Source organism: Mesoplodon densirostris, chromosome 5 (genome assembly GCF_025265405.1).
Source record: "Mesoplodon densirostris isolate mMesDen1 chromosome 5, mMesDen1 primary haplotype, whole genome shotgun sequence".
NCBI classification, from domain to species: Eukaryota; Metazoa; Chordata; class Mammalia; order Artiodactyla; family Ziphiidae; genus Mesoplodon; species Mesoplodon densirostris.
In genome coordinates, this window is record NC_082665.1 from 3508211 (window position 1) to 3530991 (window position 22781).

General features: G+C 51.5%; 1 protein-coding gene across 2 annotated transcripts; it reads left to right on the forward strand.

The window, feature by feature from the left end:
* Positions 1 to 1918: 1918 nt before the first annotated feature.
* TMPRSS3 (transmembrane serine protease 3) lies at positions 1919 to 22401 on the forward strand. 2 transcript variants are annotated; one of them, XM_060099717.1, is made up of 14 exons: positions 2717 to 2845; positions 3295 to 3433; positions 8432 to 8542; positions 9404 to 9520; positions 9916 to 10039; positions 12783 to 12908; positions 14185 to 14228; positions 14712 to 14877; positions 15630 to 15799; positions 17619 to 17714; positions 17924 to 17926; positions 18814 to 18956; positions 19546 to 19698; positions 22384 to 22401. In XM_060099717.1, exons 2-14 carry the CDS (start codon positions 3340 to 3342, stop codon positions 22399 to 22401), a joined length of 1365 nt encoding a protein of 454 aa, XP_059955700.1. In that variant the 5' UTR covers positions 2717 to 2845; positions 3295 to 3339. The 2 variants fall into 2 exon arrangements, with proteins under 2 accessions (XP_059955699.1, XP_059955700.1); XM_060099716.1 differs by lacking the exons at positions 2717 to 2845; positions 17924 to 17926 and adding an exon at positions 1919 to 1945 and having other exon boundaries at positions 3298 to 3433.
* The last annotated feature ends 380 nt before the right edge of the window (positions 22402 to 22781 follow it).

Here is a 22781-nt window from a genome sequence, read left to right on the forward strand (position 1 = left end):
TGGGCTTGAGGGACACCTGGTGTTAAATGCAAAAGACACTGAGAGATATGTGGGCAGGTGCTTGGAGGTGGGAAAACAAGACTGAAGTCAACCACGATTGGCTGAATATAGTTCTTTGGTTACTGTTGCCATTGACCAATCCCACCAACACGACCTTCAAAATCAATCCCAAACCCTGCCCTTGATCTCCACCTGCACCACCAGCACCCTGGTCGCAGTCGTGGTGGCCCAGGGTTTCAGTAGCCTCCTCCTGGTTCTCTGTACACACAAACCTGCCCCTCTACTTGGTGCACACAGGTAGTTCCCCACCACACCCGGGGATCTACCACATCAGCTCCTCCACCCTTTCCCTCACATGGATGCCAAACCAGAGTCCTCCCAGGAGCCCGGGCTCTCCAAGCTCTGCCCATGGGCCTTTCCAGGCACATAGGCTTTCCTGCGTTTCTCCGACACTCCTAACTCATCCTCTCCACTGGGCCTTTGGCATTGATAGTCCCATGCTTGGAGCAAGCTCCCCTCTTAGCTGGAGACAGGCTGGGACCTGGGACCCTTTGCTGCAGTACTTGCACCTGGACAAACGTCTCCTAGAGAAACAAAATGCAAAGAAACTATAAAGGACTAAAAATAACTTCGTGCATGCACAGTTAGGGCAAATTCTGGACAACAAGATTCAAAAAATACATAAAGACCAAAAAAAAAAAAAAAAAAAAAAAACCCCAACTGCCATTTCTGAAGAGCTGGGAGCAAAAACAGGGCACTGCAAATGCCCCCTGCACTCAACACCACCAAAGGGGTGGGCAGACCACCTACGTCACCCTCTGCCCTGACCCCTGGACACACCCCTACCCTCACCCCCTGTAAGGAACAGCTCAACCCCCCTCGGGGAGCAATCGGGGGAACCTGTTACTTGCTTTTGCTCCTTCCTGCGGCCGCAGGAGTCCCAACACAGCCTTGTCTGAACTTCTTGTCTGGCCTCTTATCAATTTCTATTGGTTAAGGAGGCCAAGAGTCCTGGTTAGTCTCAAGCTCACAAGACCCACTTTATCACATCATCAAGGGCTCTACTAAAACGTCACTTCCTTCCTGGAGGCCGTCCTCCACCACACTGTCCCATCATTATCTAAACCGCTCCCGGCCTCATCCCTTTCTAGTATCTGTCATCACCTGAGACCACAGGTGAGGGCTTTGTCCCCTCTGCCATCTGCTCTGAGTCTAGATGGCTGGCTCATGGCAGATGGCCCATCAATATTTGCTGAATCAGTGAATGCACGACTCTCATCCAGCTCACATTCACCCTGGCCTTCCAAAGGGGCTCCCAGTCCCCTGCCCACAGCAGCAGGGCTCTGTGCTTTCCTGATAACACATCTTTAAGCCGTATTGTGTGCAGAAGCCTCTTGGGACGCAGAGAACTCTACAGAGTGGAGCGGGCAAGGTGTCTCTGTAGAGTGCTGGCTGCGGGTCCCCCGTCTTTTGTCTGCAGAGCGCTGCAAGTCTAAACCTGAGCTCAGGCACACAGGGGGCTAGAAAGCCCCACCAAAGCATTTCCCTGCCCTGCTGGGTGAGCTTGCTCAGCACTGGGCAGGACCTGCCCGTTCTTTTAAATAAAAGGAGTGCCTGTGTCCCAAAGCCTCTCTTATGAGAAGTTTCTGAAAAGGTTTGCTTACCTTACTTAACTAATTAAAGGCGAGCCACATTTTCCCCTCTCTGGTCTCTGCAGTCAACCACCAGTGGCTACTTGATAGTCACTGCCAGGTAGGGTTACCCAGAGGCCCGTGATCAAGCCATTTGCGTGATGATTGAGTCGACAAGGCTGAGTGCCTTGGTGGAAATATTTCCCGGTTGGACTATCCTGTTGGCAGCCTGCTTACCATCACGCTTGCTTTTATAATGAGAAAGGAAATTATTTCTGCTTTTAATGATGGCGGCTCCAGAAATGGTGAGTGAAGTTGGGGGGGCGGCGGTGGAGGGGAGAGAAGCCGCTTTTAAAAGATGACTTCTCAACATTTCTGGATGTGAAACCTCCCAACCATGACCTGCTGGGAAGGGACTCCCTTACCTAGGTTCCTTGTTTCAGAAAGCATTTTGCTGTTGATTCTTATTCTTGTTCTAAAGCTAGGCTGTGGAATTTGCCACAGGCTGATAGCAAGCAGCAGTTACGAGCAAGAATCAAGGTAAAAAATGCTGAATGTGAATTATTAGTTTCCTAAGCTATTCTTCGAAGCTACTCTTGCAACGGAAATGAAATAAACATTTTTAGCGCATAACTCTTGCTTAGATTTTCCCATGACCACGTGAAACAGCATGAAGACAGAGTTTGTTTTAAGTGGCTTAATAGTTCCCTTTTGAATTTCAAACATTACAAGTAAATGGAGAGAAAATAACCATGGGTGATCTAAGTATCCATGTTCATATGACTATTGGAAAGTCTAGGTTTTAGCACTTTGCAGAAGCAACTTCCTGGGGTGCTCATGCCTGATTCCTCGGAGAGTGAGCTGGACTTTAGTTGGGAACATTTGGACTGTTTCCTTGCTGCCTCTTCCCCTCTTTTGAGTTATTGGAAATGACTTCCAAAGGCTTCTGACCTGTCCGGCGTCGCGATAGGTGGAATTCTCTTGGAGGAAACAGATCTCCTGTGTAGCTTTTGGGCGAGCCCTCAGTCGCCAGCCACTCCTCCCTTTGTGAGGTAAGGGGGGCCCTGGGCACCCAGAGGGCGAGGATACTTTCATCCTTAATTAGGTCAAGGCTGTGCGAGCCAGGAAAAGGTTGTGTTTACGGGAAGCTCCAAATACTGTGGGTGAGCATCCCTTCCTTGGTGCTATCTGCATTGTGGGGGCACGGACATTATGTGAGTATCCAGCCTTCTTATAGTATGGTAGGTGTATCACCTGCACAGGCAAAAGGGTCGAGTTTAAGTGGGACAAAAGAGAGAAAGAAAGTGTTTGAAAGTAAGTTATCTTCTGAAAAATAATGGTAACTAACTTCTAAATGGTAAAAGGGCATATCTCTAGAGACATGCTATTCAACTGATTTGAAGATTGGTTGAACAAATGATGGGAAAGTCATACGTTTGGCAGAATTACATTCGTAGTTTCGCTCACTCTAGACGTTCCTCTGTTACCTGCTGTGGCTCAGAAACAAAAAAAAGCGTTCTCCCTGGACAAATAGTTTTGATTTATTGGCACTGAATGCTCTTTATGTGGATTGTCAGATTTCAAAGATTTCACACGACAAAGATTCGTTTGATGCTAAAACTATAAATGGGGATGCAAACGCTCTCTATTCTTTCCTGCGAAGGAGGTGGAGGTAGAGCCTGGTCTCCGAGGTCCTGAAATAGTCACCATGGGGGAAAATGACCCACCTGCTGCCGAAGCCCCCTTCTCCTTCAGATCGCTTTTCGGCCTTGACGATTTGAAAATAAGTCCTGTTGCACCAGGTAGGTGGCACCAAGTGTCATTTCTGTCCTGCCTCCCCTCCCCCATATAGATGATCGATGTGGCTGAGTGTTCCCCTGGAGAAATATCTCCCCAGGAGCCCTCACACCCACAGGCCGCTTCCTCGTGTTTGCAGAATCCTGGAGAGAAGGGGCATTAGGGGGGCCGTCACTTTGTTCAGCCTCTTGCCAACTCCCTGGAGATAGGTGTTGGTATTCTCTGGATGGAGGTTTTCAGAAATCGAGGCTCCAACTGCCCCTGGGAGTTAGGGGTCAGATCCTGGCCAGGAAATCTCTGAGGCCTCCAGGAATTCCTGACAATCAGTGGTCACCAGCCCTTCCAGAAAACTTAAAATAAGCTGGTTGCCCTAACGGTATCAGATACCTAGATTAAAATTCAATGGCAGGTGACGGAGTTGCTCCTAGCAACTGAAGGAAGGAAAGTCGGTTTTGGAAATGGGTCACAAATGCTTGGAGAAATGGCAGACTCCTTCCTGCCTGGATAGGATCTTTTTGGCAAAGATCCTATCAGGACTTGTCACAGGAAGCTGTGGCTCCCTGGTCCCGGCTGCAGTCAGGAAGACTGAGCCCAGGGGCTGGGCAGAGGGACCTCTGGGGTCCCTGGCTAGGGTTCCAGAAAGCATGGCACGGGGGCCGCACTAACGATTCCTTTTAAACCACCTGGACAACTGATGTGGACCGATGGGAGGTGGGAGAAGAGGTTTCAAGTAAGGGAAAAGATACACAATTTACAAACGCTTTTCAAAAATTAGCATCAGTGGAAATGAAGAAAAAGCATCCTGCAGTTGCCTAACCATCCAAACTTAGCTAGTTTTTACATCTTCTTTATTCTCTCCATGTCCTTGCCCATAAGTATACACTCACAGGCAGTGCAGATGCAGACAGGCATTTTTCCATGTGCTTTTTGGTTTTCTAAATGCCTGTTTTTATAGGATCAGGTAGGTGTGTAATTTACATAGCCATTTTTGTCATCATTTGACATATAATTGTTTCTAATATTTTATAATATAAATCATAACATGAATAGCACTGTACACATTCTTTTCTGCTAAGTTTTGATCATTTCTTCATGATTCATTCCTAGTCATGGGAAGGAATAAAAACTTCTAAAAACTTTTCTTTTTAAATAAATCAATGCATTTTTTATGATAGAAATTTAGAAAATACAGTTAACCAAAGTTTTTTTAAGATGACCCACAATTTTACTCTTACTCAGAGATAAACATATTAGCACTTTATAAGTTATTTCTTGCCTTTTTCCTATCAACATATCTGTATTTCTCTTTGGAAGTGAAATATGAAGGTAGACCCCAGAGATATTTTGGGTTTGGTTCCAGACCACTGCAATAAGCAAATATTGCAATAAAATGAGTTACACTAATTTTTTAGTTTCCCCATACATATAAAAGTCAAGTTTATTCGATAGCATAGTCTATTCAGTGTGCAATAACCTTATGCCCCAAAACAATGTACATACCCTAATTTAAAAATTACGTTTTAACTTAAACAATTAACTTCATTGCTAAAAAAATGCTAGCCTTTATCTGACTACACAGTGTTGCTACAAACCTTCAATTTATGAAAACTGCAATATCAGCAAAGCGTGATAAAACGAGGTCTGCCTACTATTTGTATGATTTTGAAGCTTTTTTTTTTTAAACTTAAGAATATTATGTTCATCTTTCCATGACATTAAATAATTAAATAGCCTTTAAGTGTTGGCAAACTATGGTCCCTGGGCCAAATCTGGCCCACTGTCTGTTTTTATAAATAAAGTTTTATTGGAACACAGACATATCCATTTATTCACACTTTGTCTGGCTGCTTTCAGGCCATAGCTGCAGAGTTGAGAAGTTGTGACAGGGACCACTTATGGCCCATAAAGTTTAAAACATTTACGATCGGGTCCTTCACAGAAAAACGTTGCCGACACCTCTCCTTTATCATTTTAGATATTTCTATACCATTTGTTATTTCACCAACTCCCTTTTGTTGGTCACTTAAGCTGTTTCCATATGTCCGTGCATCAATATTATCAAGGTCACTCTTTTAAGTGTCCTTTACATAGAGATTTGTGTACATCTATGATGACTTTTTAGGATAAATTCCTAGAAGTGGGATTAATAGGTCAAAAATTCTATCCATTTTTTAGCTTTTTGGTACATATTTCCAATTTGTCCAAAAGTTTACACAATTTATACTCTTATTGACTGTTAAGTGGAGATCCATTTCCTTTCACTTTGGACTGCAGTGGGAATGGTAGTAGTAGTAATAATAATAATACATTGCAAAGGTGATATGTAATTATGTCTACTTTGTGGTGTTTTTTTTCATTTCCAGAGGGGTTGAAGGTGTTTTTTGTGTGTGCTTGTTTATCATTTGCATTCCTTCTTTGAAGAGATGCTATACCTTTTGCTTTTTATTCCAAGCATGTCCTCAAAGACAGGGCAAGGAGGAGGGGGACCACAGTGGGACCACAGGGCACGCGGCCGAGGAGCCGTACAGTGGCAAATGTGAGCTGATACAAAGGTGCTAACTGAAGGACAATCTTTGGATCTACAACGGGGGCTCACTTCCTAAACCTCACTCTTAGATACAGAACAGCTAGAATGATGAGAAGTCCTTCTGGGGTTCCTGCTGAGTTTTAAAGTGACTGGAGAGCCGGCATCTCCAGTAGGGAGAGTGACTGATTGGGGCAGGCTTCCGGAGGCGGGGGAGGTGGAGGGGAGGGGTCTGCTTGGCTGACTCTAAATTGGTCATCCTGAAAGGAACTGGTCTCTGGCCTTGAGATAAAACCACGTTCACTATCCCGAAACCATCCATCCATCCATCCATCCATCTATCCATCTATCCATCCATCTATCCATCCATCCATCCATCCAACTATCCATCCATCCATCCATCCATCCATCCATCCATCCATCCATCCATCTATCCAACCATCCATCCATCCATCCATCCATTCCTTCAATCTACTAACATTTACTGAGGACTGTGGAATGGCTAGTGCTGTTCTAGGTGCTGAGAGTACAGCCTGGAACAAGCCGCCCGCTCCTCCATCCAAGGCTAAACAAGGACCGTGCGGGTGGTCCCTCCGCCCCGCTCCACACTCACGGCACAGAGTCTGATGTGCATCTCCTATCCCCCCATTCTTCCCTTTCTGCTCCTGCTGTTCCCTTCTTTACTCTTTTCTCCTTTTCCTCCCATTTCATCACTTTCTTCCTTCCATTTTTGTTTTCCAATTCACTTCTATTTTGGGCAACCGGGAAGGGTACTGACCATTTTATAATCGCAGTCTTTATAGCCAGAGGTTGAAGTTGTGGGTTTCCAAAGACAGACAGGGAGCCTCTTTTTGGCTCTTCCATGGGAGACTCTCGGCCCAACATCTCCAAGAGCAGGAGAAGAGAGGCCAAGGGAGTCTCCATCCTGTGTCATCATGTGAGGCCTGGAAAGCTTCCTCCCTTTCCTACATTCTAATCTTCCTAATTATAAGAGAGGACAACTTCAACATAGATGTATTTTCAGGATTGATGAGATAATTTGCATGAAATGGTCTGTTCTCCTGAGAGTAAACGTTGCAGTGGAAATCCTCCTGTTGTCCAGAGAGGCTTGCACTTTTGGGTTTCTTAAGCTCTTCACACCTTCTTTTCTACCAAATCAGCCTTGTTCTATAGACAAGAACTGGGAAGGGTCTGGGGCTTTACCCTACTTGCAAGCTAACAAGTCAGCCTGCCCCAGTCCCACGGATGCTGGCAGAAGACACAGCCCTTCCGTCAGACACGTGTACGCACAGCACAGGTGGCACGAGCATCCTGTTTGAGTAGGTCACGCTTGCCCACCAAGTCCCTCGGCAGCAATGTGGAGCGGCCCAGGTGCACGCTGTACACGCAGTGGGTCTGCATCACAGCTGAGGAACCCTGAGCTGAGGGAATCCACATCTTTTATCATGGGCTTCAAACAGACCTGCACAAGCTTTGTCCCAAAGGAAGAGGTGGTATTTATTAAGCCAGACAGTAAATAATAACCTGTCCCTTGCTCTGGAGAAGGACACTATCTCTGTCTTCTAAGGCTGTTTGCTCTGCCAGCATCCTCCAAGAGATGGTCTGGAATAAAGGCCTTCGGTGTCTATGCCCAGGACTGGTGGAGAATGACCTGCACACCATCTGGTGACCCTCTCAGAGATCCCAGCTCTCTCTCTCCTGAAAGCACCATGTTTGGGTTTTACATGTTGCCTTCCTCTGTAGGAAAACATCCTTGGGAGTTGGGGTTCTACCTCCCCTCCGTGTTAGTTTCCTAGGGCCACCAAAACATCACAAACTTGGTGGCCTAAAACAGCAGAAATCTATTTTCTCTGGAGGTTAGAAGTCTGAAACCAAGGTGAGGGCAAGGACTTGCTCCCTCTGCCACCTGCAGGGGAATCCTTCCTTGCCTCACCTTAGATGTTGGGGTTTGCTGATAAATCATGGGTTCCTTGGCTTATAGATGAATCACCCCAATCTCTGCCTTCATCTTCACATGGCCTTCTGCCCGCGTCTCTTCACATCATCTTCCCTCTGTGTGTGTCTGTCTCTGTGTCTGAATTTCCCCTTTTTATAAGGACACCAGTCATTTTAGATTAAGGCCCACATTAATGACCTTGATTTAACTTGATCACCTCTGTAAAGACTCTATTTCCAAATAAGATGATATTCTGAGTTCTGAGGGTTTGAACATACACACGTCTCTTGGGGGACACAATTCAACCCATCACACCATCCCCTAACCGAGGACGGATGGAGCTGGGCTGGAGTTGGGGAGCTTGGAGCTCAACTTTTAGAGAATGTGCCCCCCGGGTAGGCGGCCATTTCTCTAAGTTAACTCTCTTTGGGCTGGAACATTCTCTGCACTGAGGGCAGGGGGGATGAATAGCTAAATTTTGTTTTATTTCATTCAGATTCGCTGTTGCGTGGCCTTTTGCTCTCCCCGCTTTTTGGTTTCTAGATGCCGACGCGGTGGCTGCCCAGATCCTGTCTCTGCTGCCACTGAAGTTCTTTCCCATCATTGTCATCGGGATAATTGCATTGATATTAGCGCTGGCCATTGGTCTGGGCAGTGAGTATGATCCATTATTTAGTAGGTTCTCAAGTACCTGTTCAGGCGTTTAGACTTTCACGGGCTCCCCCCTCACACCAGCCTGGGCCCGCCACACAGCCCTAGTTACTAAGGCAAACACCCTCTGGGTTCGCTGATTTGAGCTTTATTTGCCTGAAGGATTGTGAAGCCGAGCTGGGCCTCAGCGGGGGCCTTTGGCTGTGCTGGAGGTTTTGTCACCAAGGAGCCTGCCCAGTTAAAAGTGGCCAAAGGCAGCTGATGAAACTGAACCCACAGGCAGGAGGGGGTGGGAGCCGGTGGAGGAGACAAGGAGGCCATTCATGCCAGGCCAAGCTGGGTTTCAAATAAGGTGCAAGTGGCTTTTGAGAAAGAGAGTCATTTGCATGGTCTCTGATAGGGAACAATTTCGCATTTACTCTTCAAATAGGCGGATCTCAGATCGGTTTAACTCTCCACGTGCTCGGCTTTGGGGTCCACAGTTCCCTCACTTCTCGCCCAGGGTCAGAGAAGACAGGAGGTAGATTGGGGGCCAGGGGTCCTCACTCAGGGCTCCTTGCTCAGACGGCTTAGCCAGTCGGCCACAGCCATGCACTTTCTCTCTGGACCTTGAGCCACCGGAGTCTAAATGCATCTTGAGTTGTGGCTCGAGGTCACTTAGGGAGACACGGTGGGGTGCAGCTGCCCCACCCGCTGGAATCTAGAACAGAAACTGGGCTGAGGGAAACAGGCTGCCGGCAGTGGTGCCGTTTCAACGCAGCTCTCATGCCGCTTGGGCAAGCTCAAGGCCGCGTGGCAGGTGCACGGCTGTCAGTGCTGTGCACTGAAGCAGCCCTTCCTCGGCCCCCTCCCTCCTTTCCCCAGTCCACTTCGACTGCTCCGGGAAGTACAGGTGTCGGTCGTCTTTTAAGTGTATTGAGCTGACGGCTAGATGCGACGGAGTGTCAGACTGCAAAGACGGGGAAGATGAGTACCGATGTGGTAAGGTCATGTCTTTTCACTGCAGAAGCAGGAGGACGTCAGTACAACCCGACCCTGACTTTCCCCATCTGAGAAGTGGGTCCAAGGCAATGCCTTTGTTAAGTCATGGGATCCAACTGGCATTCACCCCAGGAGACCCTGGGCTGGGTATTAAGGGAGGGCCCTTACGTGGAGCTAAAATTGGGTTGGGGAGACTCCGTAAGCAAGCAGAAGAGAACTCCAAGAGAGCTCAGGGGTCCAGATGATAAGAACTGTGGCCGCCCTGCGTGGGTGGGGCACTGACCAGGGGCAGGTCAGACTCAGCACGGGAGGGTCTAGGCTGGCTGCAGAGAGATTCTGCTGGGTCTCAGGGCCCCTCAGGCCACTAACGACCTGTCTTCCTGTGCACTGGCCAGTCCGCGTGAGCGGTCAGAACGCCGCGCTCCAGGTGTTCACGGCTGCCACCTGGAGGACCGTGTGCTCTGAGGACTGGAAGAGTCACCACGCTACTGTCGCCTGTGCCCAGCTGGGGTTTCCAAGGTAATTCAGAGAGTGTCCAGCAGTGGGCAGGACATGAGCAGTGATCCCGATGAGGGCAGACAGCTGCCGTTTAGCTGGGCACACACAAGGCACCTGGACATCCCCATGGCGACCCTGCAATGCCTGACATCGCAGGTGTGCTAACCAAGGTCCCAACACGCTAAGTGACTTGCTCAAGGTCACATGGGACCTAGTGTGTTTGGGGGCATCTCAGGCCAGGACCCTAGATGCAAACATTCAATAAAGAGCTTCAGAGCTGAAGACTGAGCCCCAAGTTCCTCAGGCCACAGCTTTTGGGCAGCTTCCCGACACCACCCAGCTTGGTCCCACTTCCCAAGGAGCCCCAGAGAGCCAAGTTCGAAAAGTCAGCAATTTAGTGAATGTCCAGTTATTCAAAACAGTTGATTAGCAGCAGGTGGAAGAAACAGGTAGAAGAAGGAACTATTGTGGTGGAATCTCCACGTTTCAACGTTCTGTGTTGCCTATGGGACTTTTTGCACTGGGGCGACACATTTTGGCCCTGAGGGGGCCCCGTCCCTCCCCTGGCCCCTCCTTCAGGCCCCTGGTGGCTGTCGTCTTCCTCGGGTGCCCAGGACTCTGCACTCTTGCTCCTCTTTGTCCCAGACTCTTGGAGTTCAAAACCAGCAGGCTCTGGGTACCCACGCTCTCCTCAGGAAGTGGGCATCCCTGTTTGTGCCCAAGGAAACGGGCGTTCAAACCTCCACGCTCTGAGCAGGGAGCCCTGACTTGCAAATCTGATGCATCATATTCTCAACTCTTTTCTCCAAAGCCAGTGAAACCCGCCCTCCAGCCTGTATCCCTGAGATGTGCCTCCTTTTCACCCGTGACAACCTGGATTCAGAAACCAGCTGCACTTCAAGCCCAACGACAACAGCAAAAGCACTCACACAATTGCCTTCAGGAATTATGTAGACTTGACCCCTCATAGGCGAGGAGGAAGTTTACACACCACACACACACAGACCACATCACACACCACAAACACACACATGCCACACACACCATGCACACACATCGCATCACACACACACCAATTACACAGACACACACACAAACCCCACGGCTCACAGCTGAAAGCTTCCCTTGGGCATTTCTGCTCCATAGGAGGTAGTTCCTTGGACTCACTAGGGGGCATCCTTTCTTCTTCCCGTCTGCCTCCCCTGCTTCTCCCTCCTGGACCACCTCCCCGCCCTGAATCCTTGGCCTCCCCTCTGTCCTGCAGAAGGACCCAGCAGCCCCTCTCTCCTTCCCCCAACCCTTCCCGGCAGTGCTCAGGCATCTCTGCACCCCAGCCGTCTGCTGAGAGGGTGCTTCCTTGCTCCCTCTCAGGGCAAGTCTGGAGGATGCAATTTTCCAGTCGGTCCCCTTGACATTGTCCATTTTCTTCCCTCTGAACTTGCTCTGTTCTTCCCTGTTTCTTCAGTTCTAAGATTTACTTCTGCATCCTTTCTTGTTTATTCTTCCTGGTTCTCTCTTGAAAGCCCTCCTTTGATCCCTTCTGCTCTACAGCATCCTGTGTCAGAGGTCTGTGATAAAGAAAAAAAGATAGACTGGCAACTCAGATTGCCTGGGTCCAAATCCCAGCACACAAGCAGCCCCGTCACATGACGGAGGCCTCAAAAATAAGGCAAATAACAGTACCAGCTTTAAAGGGTCGCTGTGAGGTTCAAGTGATCTTGGGGCTTCGAAGCCAGCCTGGACCACAGGGACGCCCTATAAGAGTCTGTGGTCATGGTTGTTGTTACCACTGAGACTTTGACAATTTATGGGGCTCCCAGTCGCAGCCTTTGGGGTCCCTTTGCATCACCCCCGCCGCCCCCCTGGTAGCCCAGTCCACCTGGATCAGGATCTCCATCTCGGTAACATCTGGCTCTTTCATCTGGTGCCTGACGTATCAGCAGGTTGAGCAATACCTGGGGAGGCTGGGAGGGTCACTGCTGCTGCCTGGATTACATTTTTCTCAAAACTCCAACCTGGCTGGACTCTGTATACCACGTACGCTGCCCGCGCCGCCCCCCAGCGTTTACAATCACCTGATGAAATCATGTTTGATAAGCTGGTGAGGTCGCGAGGGAAGCAAGCCAGCGACTCTCTCTCTTGTTCATCCCACGACCTCCCATCTCGTAACTCTTTGAAGGCCTGATGTGAAAAATATTACGCCCTCTTTTCCATCATTCTCCAGACCTGTCTCCTGACCCTTTAAACACTGGCTTGTCCTGGTGCCCCCGAATCTCTCCGTCTACGTGCTCTTCTCTCTGTAACGGGAGCCCTGCCAGCTCTGGGCAGCCTGGGAAAGTCTTTCATCCCCCCCACCCCCAGCCTATCGTACCTGGGGCGCTCAGCACCCCCACTTTGGTGCTCACCTGAAAACACTCCACCCAATTCTGTGTTCTGTTCCCTCTGAGGCTCGCTTCAGGCCAAGCAAAGGCCAGTTCAGCTGAATGCATCAGGGAGGGTCCACCCAGCTACGTCAGGAAGTGGTCCTCCCTCCCATGGGGCTGGAGCCCGCGGTGGGTGGATGGGCTGTGGGGAGAGGGTCGCCCCAGACTATTCCAGGTCTGGAATACCTTGCTAAGTTGGCAGAAGGAAGCCATTGATGGTTTGGGGGTGCAAAACGACTCCCCTCCCAGTATGATAGCTGTATCATTGTGACTTGAGCCCAGGTAGATTGGCTGCAGAGTGAATTCCACACATCGGGTCTGCGTTTTCCTTGTGCTTGCAGCTATGTGAGTTCGGACACCATCAGAGTGGATTCACTCGAGGAGCAGTTCCGAGAGGACTTCGTTTCCATGAATCACCTCTTGCCAGATGACAAAGTGACCACTTTACACCAGTCGGTGTACGTGAGGTAAGCGGCCAGGTGGTGCTGTGTCCACTTATGTCCAGTCATCCGCTGGACCTGTGCATGAGGTTGTGTTCTCCAAGTGCAAGGTGTGGGTTTGGCCGCTTTGGTCAGATGGGTGGATGCACCAGGCTGGGGTACAAGAACTTAATCCCAAACCAGGTAAATACAGCCCAACAGAGAGAGGGAGGAAGGGTGGTAAAGGGGTCCCATGATGCACGTGTCGTAAATGCAGCATTGCACCGTGCACACAGTGGGCGCTGCTGATGTGTTTGGGGACAGAAAGGGAGGGAGGGAGGAGAAAAAATATTAGAAAGAAAGAAATTAAGAAAGAAACGTATCCTTCTTTCTTTACAAAGTACTTTACTGTTCACCATTTGTATTATATGTTTCCCCAAAGAAGTCATAAGGAAGGTAAAACGAGGTATCCTTAAATGACAGTCAGGTACCTGAAGCTTACAGGGGTCACCTGTCTGGTGCACAGAGGTGCGTCAGGCTTTCTGAACCCACGTTCCATATGCTCTTCCTGACTCCTTGAACCAAACCCCAAGAGGAGTGTGTTCTCTGCTCCAGGAAACAACTGCCTGTCAGCCTATTGTGTAATTGACAATCGCTTCCGAACCCACATGCAATCTGCAGGGACAGCTCATCTCTTGGGTCCTAAAAACTCAGTCTGGTGACACTAGCTTTTTCTTGCATGATCATGTGACAGGACTGGGGCTCTAAAGGCAGGAAATCTACAAAGGGATCCCAGGGTGGATTGTAACAGGAGCACCCAGCCACTCAAGGGAGAGTGTGTGTCATTTCCCGGGCAATCACATCTCAGCTCTGGAGGTGGGGGGGAGGTCTTCTCTGACATGCATGTGTCCCAGGCTGCAAGGACTTTGTGGCAGGATAGGCTGCCATGCCATCCGATGGACACTGTGTCCAGTAGGGGCCAGTGAAGAACATCGGGGTAAAACTGACATGCAAATGACACCAGTGTATATTTATATAATATAGCTCATTATGCATTTCTTATCATTAGCTATACAAAGCCTAGAAATACTCAACACCCAGTCACACACACCATACCTCACTATAGTCACGTGTTTTATAATGAATTGTGTGACCTCACTCTCGTGGGTTTTTTTTTATAGATGAAAATTATAATCTGTATTCAAGAGCAGGGGAGTAAAATTTATTTTTCTTTTACCCCAAGATTTAAGTAAAAAAAAAAAAAAAGTGTTCAGTTCACAGGCCTCGGGTATTTATCATTAAGCGCGCTCTTTTTCCACTTTAGGGAGGGATGCACCTCGGGTCACGTGGTTACCTTGAAGTGCTCAGGTGAGAGTCACAGAAATGCAGAGAGAAACGGAAGGAAGCCCTGGCTCACAGGCTCCTGTCCCCCCTCCCCGCTCCTTGGACCACTCTGCTGGCAGTCCCTTCCTCCCAGGGGCCAGGTGGGAACTCTGTGACCCGCATCTGCCAGGTTGGTGAAGAGAGCCCTGGGCGACTTCTCAGCAGCAGACAGGACCAAGGCGCACGATGTCCTGTCCTTCCGTGGTGGCTCCAATCGCCTGACTCTCTGTCACCTTCTCTTCCCCACCCCTCCTGCCAGAAAAGTGTGCACGGGCTGCTTAGTGCCCGCCCCCAGCCTGGGCAGGCACCCTGTGTTCCTGGCAAGAGGGCGCCGTACCTGGCGCTGTGTCCTGACGGGCTTTTCCCACTGCACCCCTACAACACCCTGCTTGTCCCACGCCGCAGGTGACCTGCCCCCCCATCCCTCACCCTGTGCTCACGCCCCTGCCCCTCCCTCTCCCCCTGCAGTCTGCGGTCTGAGGACGGGCCCCAGCCCGCGCATCGTGGGTGGCAACGTGTCCTTGCTGGCGCAGTGGCCCTGGCAGGCCAGCCTACAGTTCCAGGGCTACCACTTGTGTGGAGGGTCCGTCATCACACCCGTGTGGGTAGTCACTGCTGCCCACTGTGTTTATGAGTGAGTTCTCCTGACCTCCTTGTGGGGGGTCCTCATCTTCTGCAGACCCCCATCCCAATCCGGGCCATGTTGGGACAGGGCTGATTTGGGTGGTCGACAGCAGGGCAGGTCCAGAAAGCAGGAAGACAGACTGGATGGTCACAAAGTAATGTCCATGGGGCGGGACACCTTCCTTCTTCACTGTGGATCCAGCTCCATCAGCTGGGTGAGACTGGTGACCCCGGGCTCATTTTAAGGACCTCTGGCCTGCAGCTCTTACAGAAAAGAGAGAAAGAAGAGGAAGGAAGCTCTCGCAGGAGGGAACCCAGCAATGTAAAGGCCCTAGGCCTCCCCGTAGCTCATCACAGTGGACCATGCTGTGGCCGAGAGGGAGAGGGATGGTGCAGGGTAGGCAGGGGTCTCCCCAGAGCCACCCCCCCACCTTGAGTCCCTCTCAAGGGGGGTGGCTTGGAAGAAAACCACAGAAAATACTTCCAAACACAGGGGCAATTGTCCCCGTTATTTCCACCTCCCTCTATTTTGGTTTCTGATGGAGAACAGACCCTGATGGACTCTCACAGGGAGCAAAGTTCAGCTCACTTCTCAAATGCCCAGAGGTGCAAAGAGCAAGGCCTGTCTAGGAAATGCATAGGGTGGGTCTGTGCTTCTGCAGGGCTTGGTGGGGGAGATGTCTGCTGGCATCCCCTTGGCACTGGCTCTCGGGACACCTGAGGGGTCCGTGGGTTAACGTGCTTGGGGCTTTCTCATTTTAGTCTCTACCTCCCCAAGTCATGGACCATCCAGGTGGGCCTCGTTTCCCTTCTGGACAGCCCAGCCCCCTCCCATCTGGTGGAAAAAATCATCTACCACAGCAAGTACAAGCCAAAGAGGTTGGGCAATGACATAGCCCTCATGAAGCTGGCCGGGCCTATCACTTTCAACGGTATGTCTGGGTCTCTGTCATTTTGTTGGTATCCTTTGTTTCAAGAGAATTTGAATTGCTTGTTGAAGCATGTTGATGAAGGCTGCCTTACAATCTTTGCCAGATAATTCCAATATGTGATTCATTTCCGTGTTGGCCTCAGTTGACCGTCTCTTTGCATTAAAGTTGCGATTTTCCTGGTTCTTGGTATGATAAGAAATTTTCAGTCATATGCTGGACACATGGGCCATCGTGTTAGGAGACATACATCTTCAATTTTAGCAGACGGTCACCCTGTTCAGGTTCACTATGCAGGTCCTGGCCTGCTTTTGTGGGCTGTGGTTCTGATGATTATTTGATTTCAGAGCCTTTGTGGTTCTACTTTGGTCAGCTTGGTTTGGCTGGGGCCACTGGGGCCCTCACTTGTGCTACATTCTTTCTACTGGTACCACCTGGAGATTAAAGGGACTCCCCCAGGCCAGACCACCTGGTGCCTGTGGGTGGTAGAGGGGGGTCTCAGGCCCATGGGAACAAAGAGCTTTTTCTTGTTTCCTGTTTATTGTGGTGAGGTCCCCACCCACCTGCCTGGTGTCTCAATCTTGGCTGAGAAAGAGAGGACCTCCCAGGCCAGCCAGCTGGTTGTGGTGGGATCTTCCCTGCAGCTCTTTCTTTACAAGTTAGAAGACACTGGGAATCTCCAGCTCCTGGAAATACTCAGAAACGTTCTCTCCCAACCAGCTGCTGAGTTCAGAGGCTCTGTTTCTCCACAGAAATGTCAAGTCCTGACTCCCAGAGGTTTCAAAAACACCAGAAAAGCCACACAGGACAGAACTTTCCAAGATGTTGCAGATGCAACAAAGCATATGAGCCTACTCCTCAATAAGTAAAAGCCCCCTTCTGCCTCCCAAGGATTAGAGCAGCTCAGAGAGCAGCAGAGTATAATCAACAAGGCCCCTTGTTGGAGCAGAATCCTGGCTCAGGACCAGCAGCAGGTTGGACCTGGCAGAATCAACAGTGTGTTTATCACACAGCACACAGAATTCTCTACGCATCACTCTTGGAAGCAAATATTTCTAGAGAAACAAAGAGAAATGGTAAAGGTGGTGTTTGTTTAATTATGATTAACGACCCTTGGTTACAAAAAGAGGTGCCAATACTTGCACTTTGACAAAAATTAACATGAGTGCCCTTATCGCTTCTCTACCTTTCCATTATTGTCCTACCCCAAAAGCTTAGCGTGTCTCAGAATGCAGTCACGTGAAGGCCCCGTGACAGTCTTTGGTGAAGGGCTTACGTGACACAGCCCACGTGGACAGGCAGGCTCATCACCTCCAGATATGTCAGGAGGGATGGGAATATTCACGCAGTGTCGGTCCGTAAAGCAGCGTGCCCGTGGTCTAGAACAAGAGCAGGCAGACTATGGCCCATGGGCTGAATCTGACCCTTTGCCTACTTTTGTAAATAAAGTTTTATTGGCCCACGGCCCATGGGTTCACCACTGCCTGTGGCTGCTTTCATGCTACTGTGGCAGGGGTGAGGGTTGAAACAGAGACCGCGTGGCCTGCCAAGCCTAAAATATAAACGATTTGGCCTTTTATAGAAAATTGGCTGATCCCTGGTCTAGACTCCCTCATGTTGCCACGGTCTAGGGTTGTTTTAAAGTTTCAGGGCTCTGGTGGGAGAGGGGTCCCTACTCTGAGCAAATAGCTTCCAAACGACCAGGGACCTGACCTTTCTCTGGGAGCCGGCTTGAGCTGCCAGAGCCGTAGGCACTGAGAAGACGGTTTTCTCAGACCACAGCTGCTGCGGGCTTGAAAGCTCTTGTTTCCTCTCCAAACAGAGATGATCCAGCCAGTCTGTTTACCCAACTCCGAAGAGCACTTTCCTGATGGGAAAATGTGCTGGACGTCAGGCTGGGGGGCCACAGAAGATGGAGGTCAGTGTTCTGAAATCAAGATTCTGAGTCCAGGTTGCCTAGAACCGACAGGGCTGTGGGCCTGCTCCCCAGGCTCCCAGTGTAATGTCCCTGCCCACGTGTCCCGGTCAGGGTGTAGCGCAGACCCCCAGCCACTGAGACATGAGAGGACTGGGAGGCGGGTGTGCCCTGTGGTGAGCCTGTAATACATGAAGGTCACAGTTTACAAGCAGGTGAAGTTAGAGGGTGTCGATCCGTTCGGGTGAGTGGCGAGGCTGACCCACAGCAGATGTGTTAGTTTCTTGTTGCTGCTGTAACAAATGACCCCAAATTTAGTGGCCTAAAGCAATGCACGTGTATTACCTTACAGTTACGGGGGTCCCAAGTCAGAAATCAGTGTGTCAGGAGGGCTGCCATCCTCCCGGAGTCTCTGGGGGAGCATCCGTCCCCACGTGTTCCAGCCTCTAGGACCCCTGCATCTCTTGCTTCCGCCCTCACCTCCACCTTCAAGCCAGCAGCACAGCATCTTCCAATCTCTCTCCCCTCTGACCTCTGCTTCTCCTATCATCACATCTCCTTCTCTGACCCTTTGAAGGACCCTTGTGATTACACTTAAGGTCCACCCAGAGAGCCCGGCATCGTGTCCCCATCTCAAGGTCTTATCACATCTGCAAAGTCCCTTTTAGAAGGTGACACGGTCCCTGGTTCCAGGGGTTGGGATGGGGATGCCTTTGGGAGTACAAGTTTCTGCTGACCACCCCCAGGTTCCACCCCAAAGCTGTGAGTGAGACCTTCGCGTGCCTCAGTTTCCCTGCTGACACCTGGGTTATTTTGGAAACTAAACAGACTGGTGTAGGTCAAGTGCTTGGGCCAGGACAGGCTCTGGAGGGGTGGGGGTGGGGGTGTCCCTGTTGGCTACTGTTGCCCCCCCTCCTCCCACATTGGTGACCTTAGGGAAGTGAGTGGCTCTAACATGAAGCAGCGGAGTCCCCCAGCCTACACCCCAGGGGGTAGAGCTCTAAGGCTATCCACCTCCAGCCTTCCCCGCCCACATGCAGGCCCCCTGAGTTCCCGGTGGGGGCCCCCCGCACCACACGGACCGCCCCCTGCTCTGACCCAGGCGATGCCTCCCCGGTCCTCAACCATGCGGCTGTGCCTCTGATCGCCAACAAGATCTGCAACCACAGGGACGTGTACGGCGGCATCATCTCCCCCTCCATGCTCTGTGCTGGCTACCTGAAAGGCGGTGTGGACAGCTGCCAGGTAGGGGCCCCTGGTGACCCCTGGGGGCCACGCTGCGAGCAAAGCGAGGCTCTGCTGTGGTGACCCAGCCTGCGGGAGAGGCCACCACCAGCATGTGCCTGTGACTGACTGAAAAGCACACTTACAGGGCGTAGGAAGACGTTTGCTCCGGATGTCGGTGTTTACCCAACGCTCCCCGCTGCCTGGGTGCCGGGCGGTGGGAGGGAGGGACCAAAGGGGCAGAGGGCAGGTGGGACCCAGTGCATCCAGTCTGCAGAGCTACAGTGGGCGAGACTCCAACGCTGCCTGGTCCAGCCAAAGCCCCTGGCCAGGCAGACCCTCCCTCTGAGGGCAACCCTCTGCTCCCGCAGCTGCCTTGACCTTCGTGGGTTCAGGGTGCCGAGATCTGGCAGGGAGACGGCTGGAGGGGGACCGTCCCCAAAGGATAAGGACCCCACTCTTAGGGGTGCAAGTCAGTTCCAAAAGGGCTGGGGGGTGAATGCAGAGCCATCTTCGTGCTGTATTTTGTGATAGAGGGAAGGGGGGGATCCTGCCACCAGGACAAGGGACACACCTGTTGTGTGCCCTTTGCTCTTTCCTTGTCATCTAGGGAGACAGCGGGGGGCCCCTGGTGTGTCAAGAGAGGAGGGTGTGGAAGTTGGTGGGAGCCACGAGCTTTGGCATTGGCTGTGCCGAGGTGAACAAGCCCGGAGTCTACACCCGCATCACCTCCTTCCTGGACTGGATCCACGAGCAGATGGAGGTGGGTGCAGCACTGCCCCTGCCCTGGAATCTCGTGCTGGTGCCCGTCAGTCATTCCACCTCTAGCATCCCTTCCGTGGGCCCCCAGTCCTGCTGTCCGGAGCCAGGAAGTGACCAATTAGTTATCGATTTGTCAAGCAGTGACTTTGTGCTCCTGGGTGTTAGACTGAGCACGGCTAATCCCACAGACAAGGCCGTGGCGGGGTGGGCATGGCGGGTGGGCACACACAGGGCGAGTGTTGCTGGAACATGAAGGAAACATGCTTCCACCAACTGGGGAAAGGAGGAGGGGCAGCCGAGGAAGAGCCCTGGGGGATGGGAACCAGTCAGGTGGGCACATGTGGGTGTGGAGACAGGTGGGGGATGGTCTGGACTGGAGGCCCCCAATGCCCACTGCAGAGTTAGGACCTTGCCAGGAGCCAGGGTGGGATGGAGAGTCCCCAATCAGGAGGGGTCTGGGCGGTTCTGTGCCTTGGGGGGACCTCCCTGTCGGGGGTGGTGCTGGAGGAGGGAGACGGGTCAGTGAGGCTGGCTTGGCTGGACCAGGGTGGGCAGGGGGGGCCCTGCTGATGGTGGGAGGAAGAATGGGATGCCCAGGGACAAGGAATGCCCCAGCCTACTCCAGGCCCCAGCGCAATGGCATGGAAGACAGGGGGAGACACCCACCTAGGGAGCAAGAGCCTGGACAGCCCGGCCTTCCACCCCACGAGCGCGCAGCCGATGTTTGCGGGCCTGATCACCGGCTCTGAGTCCCACGTCAGGCCTTGGACCAATTGCAAAGAACTTTGTATTTTTTTTTTTTTTTTGGTGTATTTTGTTGTTGTTGTTTTTGTTGGTTTTTTTTTTGAGGCAGAGTTTACACAGAGTGAAACTGACCATTCCAAAGTGAAAATCTGGGGGCATTTAGCCCATTCACGATGTTGGGCTGCTGCCGTCTCTACCTAGTTTCAGAATATTTTCATTTCCTGGAAATAAGACTTCATTAAGCAGTGGCTCCCTGTTCCCTGTCCCCCGGCCTCCAGTGACCAGTAATCTGCTTTCAGTTCTGGTAGATCAAGACCTTTAAAATGCTCCTTTTAATTTAAAGCATTTGGCTAAGAAGGACCAAACTCCTCAAGTGACCTGGTGTTAATTTCCACTTCTTCCTCCTTGAATATTTGCCTTAAATCAGGAGCTACGAGCAGGGCTGAGGCCCCAGGACTGGGCCTGGCTGGAATTCCAGCCCTGCTGTCGTATAGTGTGTCCTCTGCGGGCACATAGTGCCAGCCCATTGCAGGGCAAGGCTAGGAGATAGGCCTGCCGGGGACTTCTGCTGGGGCTCATTTTGCTGTTAGCTGACCACCTGGCCCAGCGCTGAGGGCTGTGCAAGGCTCTTCAGCCCCAAATTCAGCCCAAATCCCTCACCCTCTCAGAAAACAGACGTTTGAAAGAGCAGCCTCCTTGCTGCAGTGGCTGCAGACAGCCCGTGAGCAGGATTGAGAGGGGTGAGGGTCATGTGGGCCGGGGGGGTGGGGGTATCACGTGGGCATAGGGAGTGGAGGACCCTCCGCATTCGCCCAGGGAGCCTCGGAGGCGCAGCTCCACGACACGGCTCCCAGGGTCAGAGGGTCCATGTGACCAGGCTTGTTGCAGGGGTAGGTTGAAGAAGCCCGGCCCAGTCCTGAGCTGGTGGGGAGGACCAGGTCCCAAAATCAGTCTGGGAGGTTCTGACAGAGGGGTCCTGACATCTCAGCCCATTTCCGCCAGCACCGCCCTGGCTGTTGGGCCCTAGGACTATTCCCATATTAGAGGTGAGGGGACCCACATAAGCCCCCTGCCGAGGCTAATGAGGGCAGAGCGTGAGTGTATCCAGCTCCCTGAGCCCAGCCCCCCACCCCGCAAAGCCCAGCGATGGATCTGCAAGCGGGGGTGCAGAGTTCTCCGCCTGGCTGCTCGCTGGCGTGGAGGGTCCAGAGGGTCCGATCGGACGCCCTGGCAATCCTGAGGCAGGGGTCTCCAGGGCACACTCTGAGGACATGGGAGGACTTTAGAAAGGGCTCCTCCTCCTCCCAGAGCTCGAGAAACAGGTTCTTCTGGATATAGGTGGACGGCTCCCCCGAGGCCTGGGAGAGCATCTCAGCCACGGCAGCCTCTGGCACCTGAAGGCCTGTGTGAGTCATGCCTCTCTTCAAACATCTCTGGGATGACCCAGAAGAGGCTTCCCTCCCATGAGAGTTTTCCAGCAGGCCTGCATTTTTAGTTGTTTCTTTTGAACCTTGATGTGAGGGCCTTCCAATAGCTCTCACATCTCGAGGGGAATCACCCCGTTTTTTAGCTGATGCTAAAGCTTGCTGCATCACCTTCATTTTCATCCAGTAGTTTTCTCTGTCTTCTGGGCGCTTAAAACAAAATTGTTGCAACGCAAACAGGGACACAGGAACACTGACACTAAGAGCTGGAAACGATGGAGAAGTCTCAGGTTGATGACGGAGGCGGCGGGGTTGTGGCAGGTTGCAGGTGTGGCACAGGGAAGGGGGGCTCTTTCACACGTACCTGGGGTCCTCATGGAGCAGAGACCAACTTTGTCCCCATCAGTCGTGAAGTGCTGACGCTCCACTCAGGGTACAGTCAGGTGCTCACTCCACCTTAATACTGGAGAGATGGCTTGAGGTGCTGACAAAGATAATACCTATGTTTTCATTTCTAGAGGGACCTGAAAACTTGAAGAGAAAGGGGCAGGTTACCACCTTGAGTTCCGGCCAAGATGGAGACATCTCTGTCCTTCCATGGATCCTAACAGCAGAGCCAAAAGAAGGAGCATCTTTTCGTTCCTCTACATCTAGAGCGATTTTCTTCGATCACCTCTAACAAGCCAGAGGGGCATTGGACTCAGATGACCCTGGACCTCCTTTCTGATCTTCACTAAGAACAGAAGCAGGAATGCCTCTGAAGTGCTACATTTTCCTCCCCTGCAAAGCGATCCACACCTTAGCCCCTCAACAAAGACACGGCAGCCTGGACCTGCAGGAGTGCAGTCAGTGTAGGTGCAGCTGTCTGCACCTTTCTATCCGGGCACCAGAGCCTAACCAATTTTCTACCAGGATC

What these genes read in the sequence shown, in the direction of transcription:
- TMPRSS3 (XM_060099716.1), top strand. Translation starts at nt 1,919, where the DNA reads ATGGCGGCTCCAGAAATGGTGAGTGAA. An exon ending in GGAAGATGAGTACCGATGTG is followed by an intron (nt 9,521 to 9,915) that starts GTAAGGTCATGT and finishes TGCACTGGCCAG; the next exon opens with TCCGCGTGAGCGGTCAGAAC. An exon ending in CACCAGTCGGTGTACGTGAG is followed by an intron (nt 12,909 to 14,184) that starts GTAAGCGGCCAG and finishes TTTCCACTTTAG; the next exon opens with GGAGGGATGCACCTCGGGTC.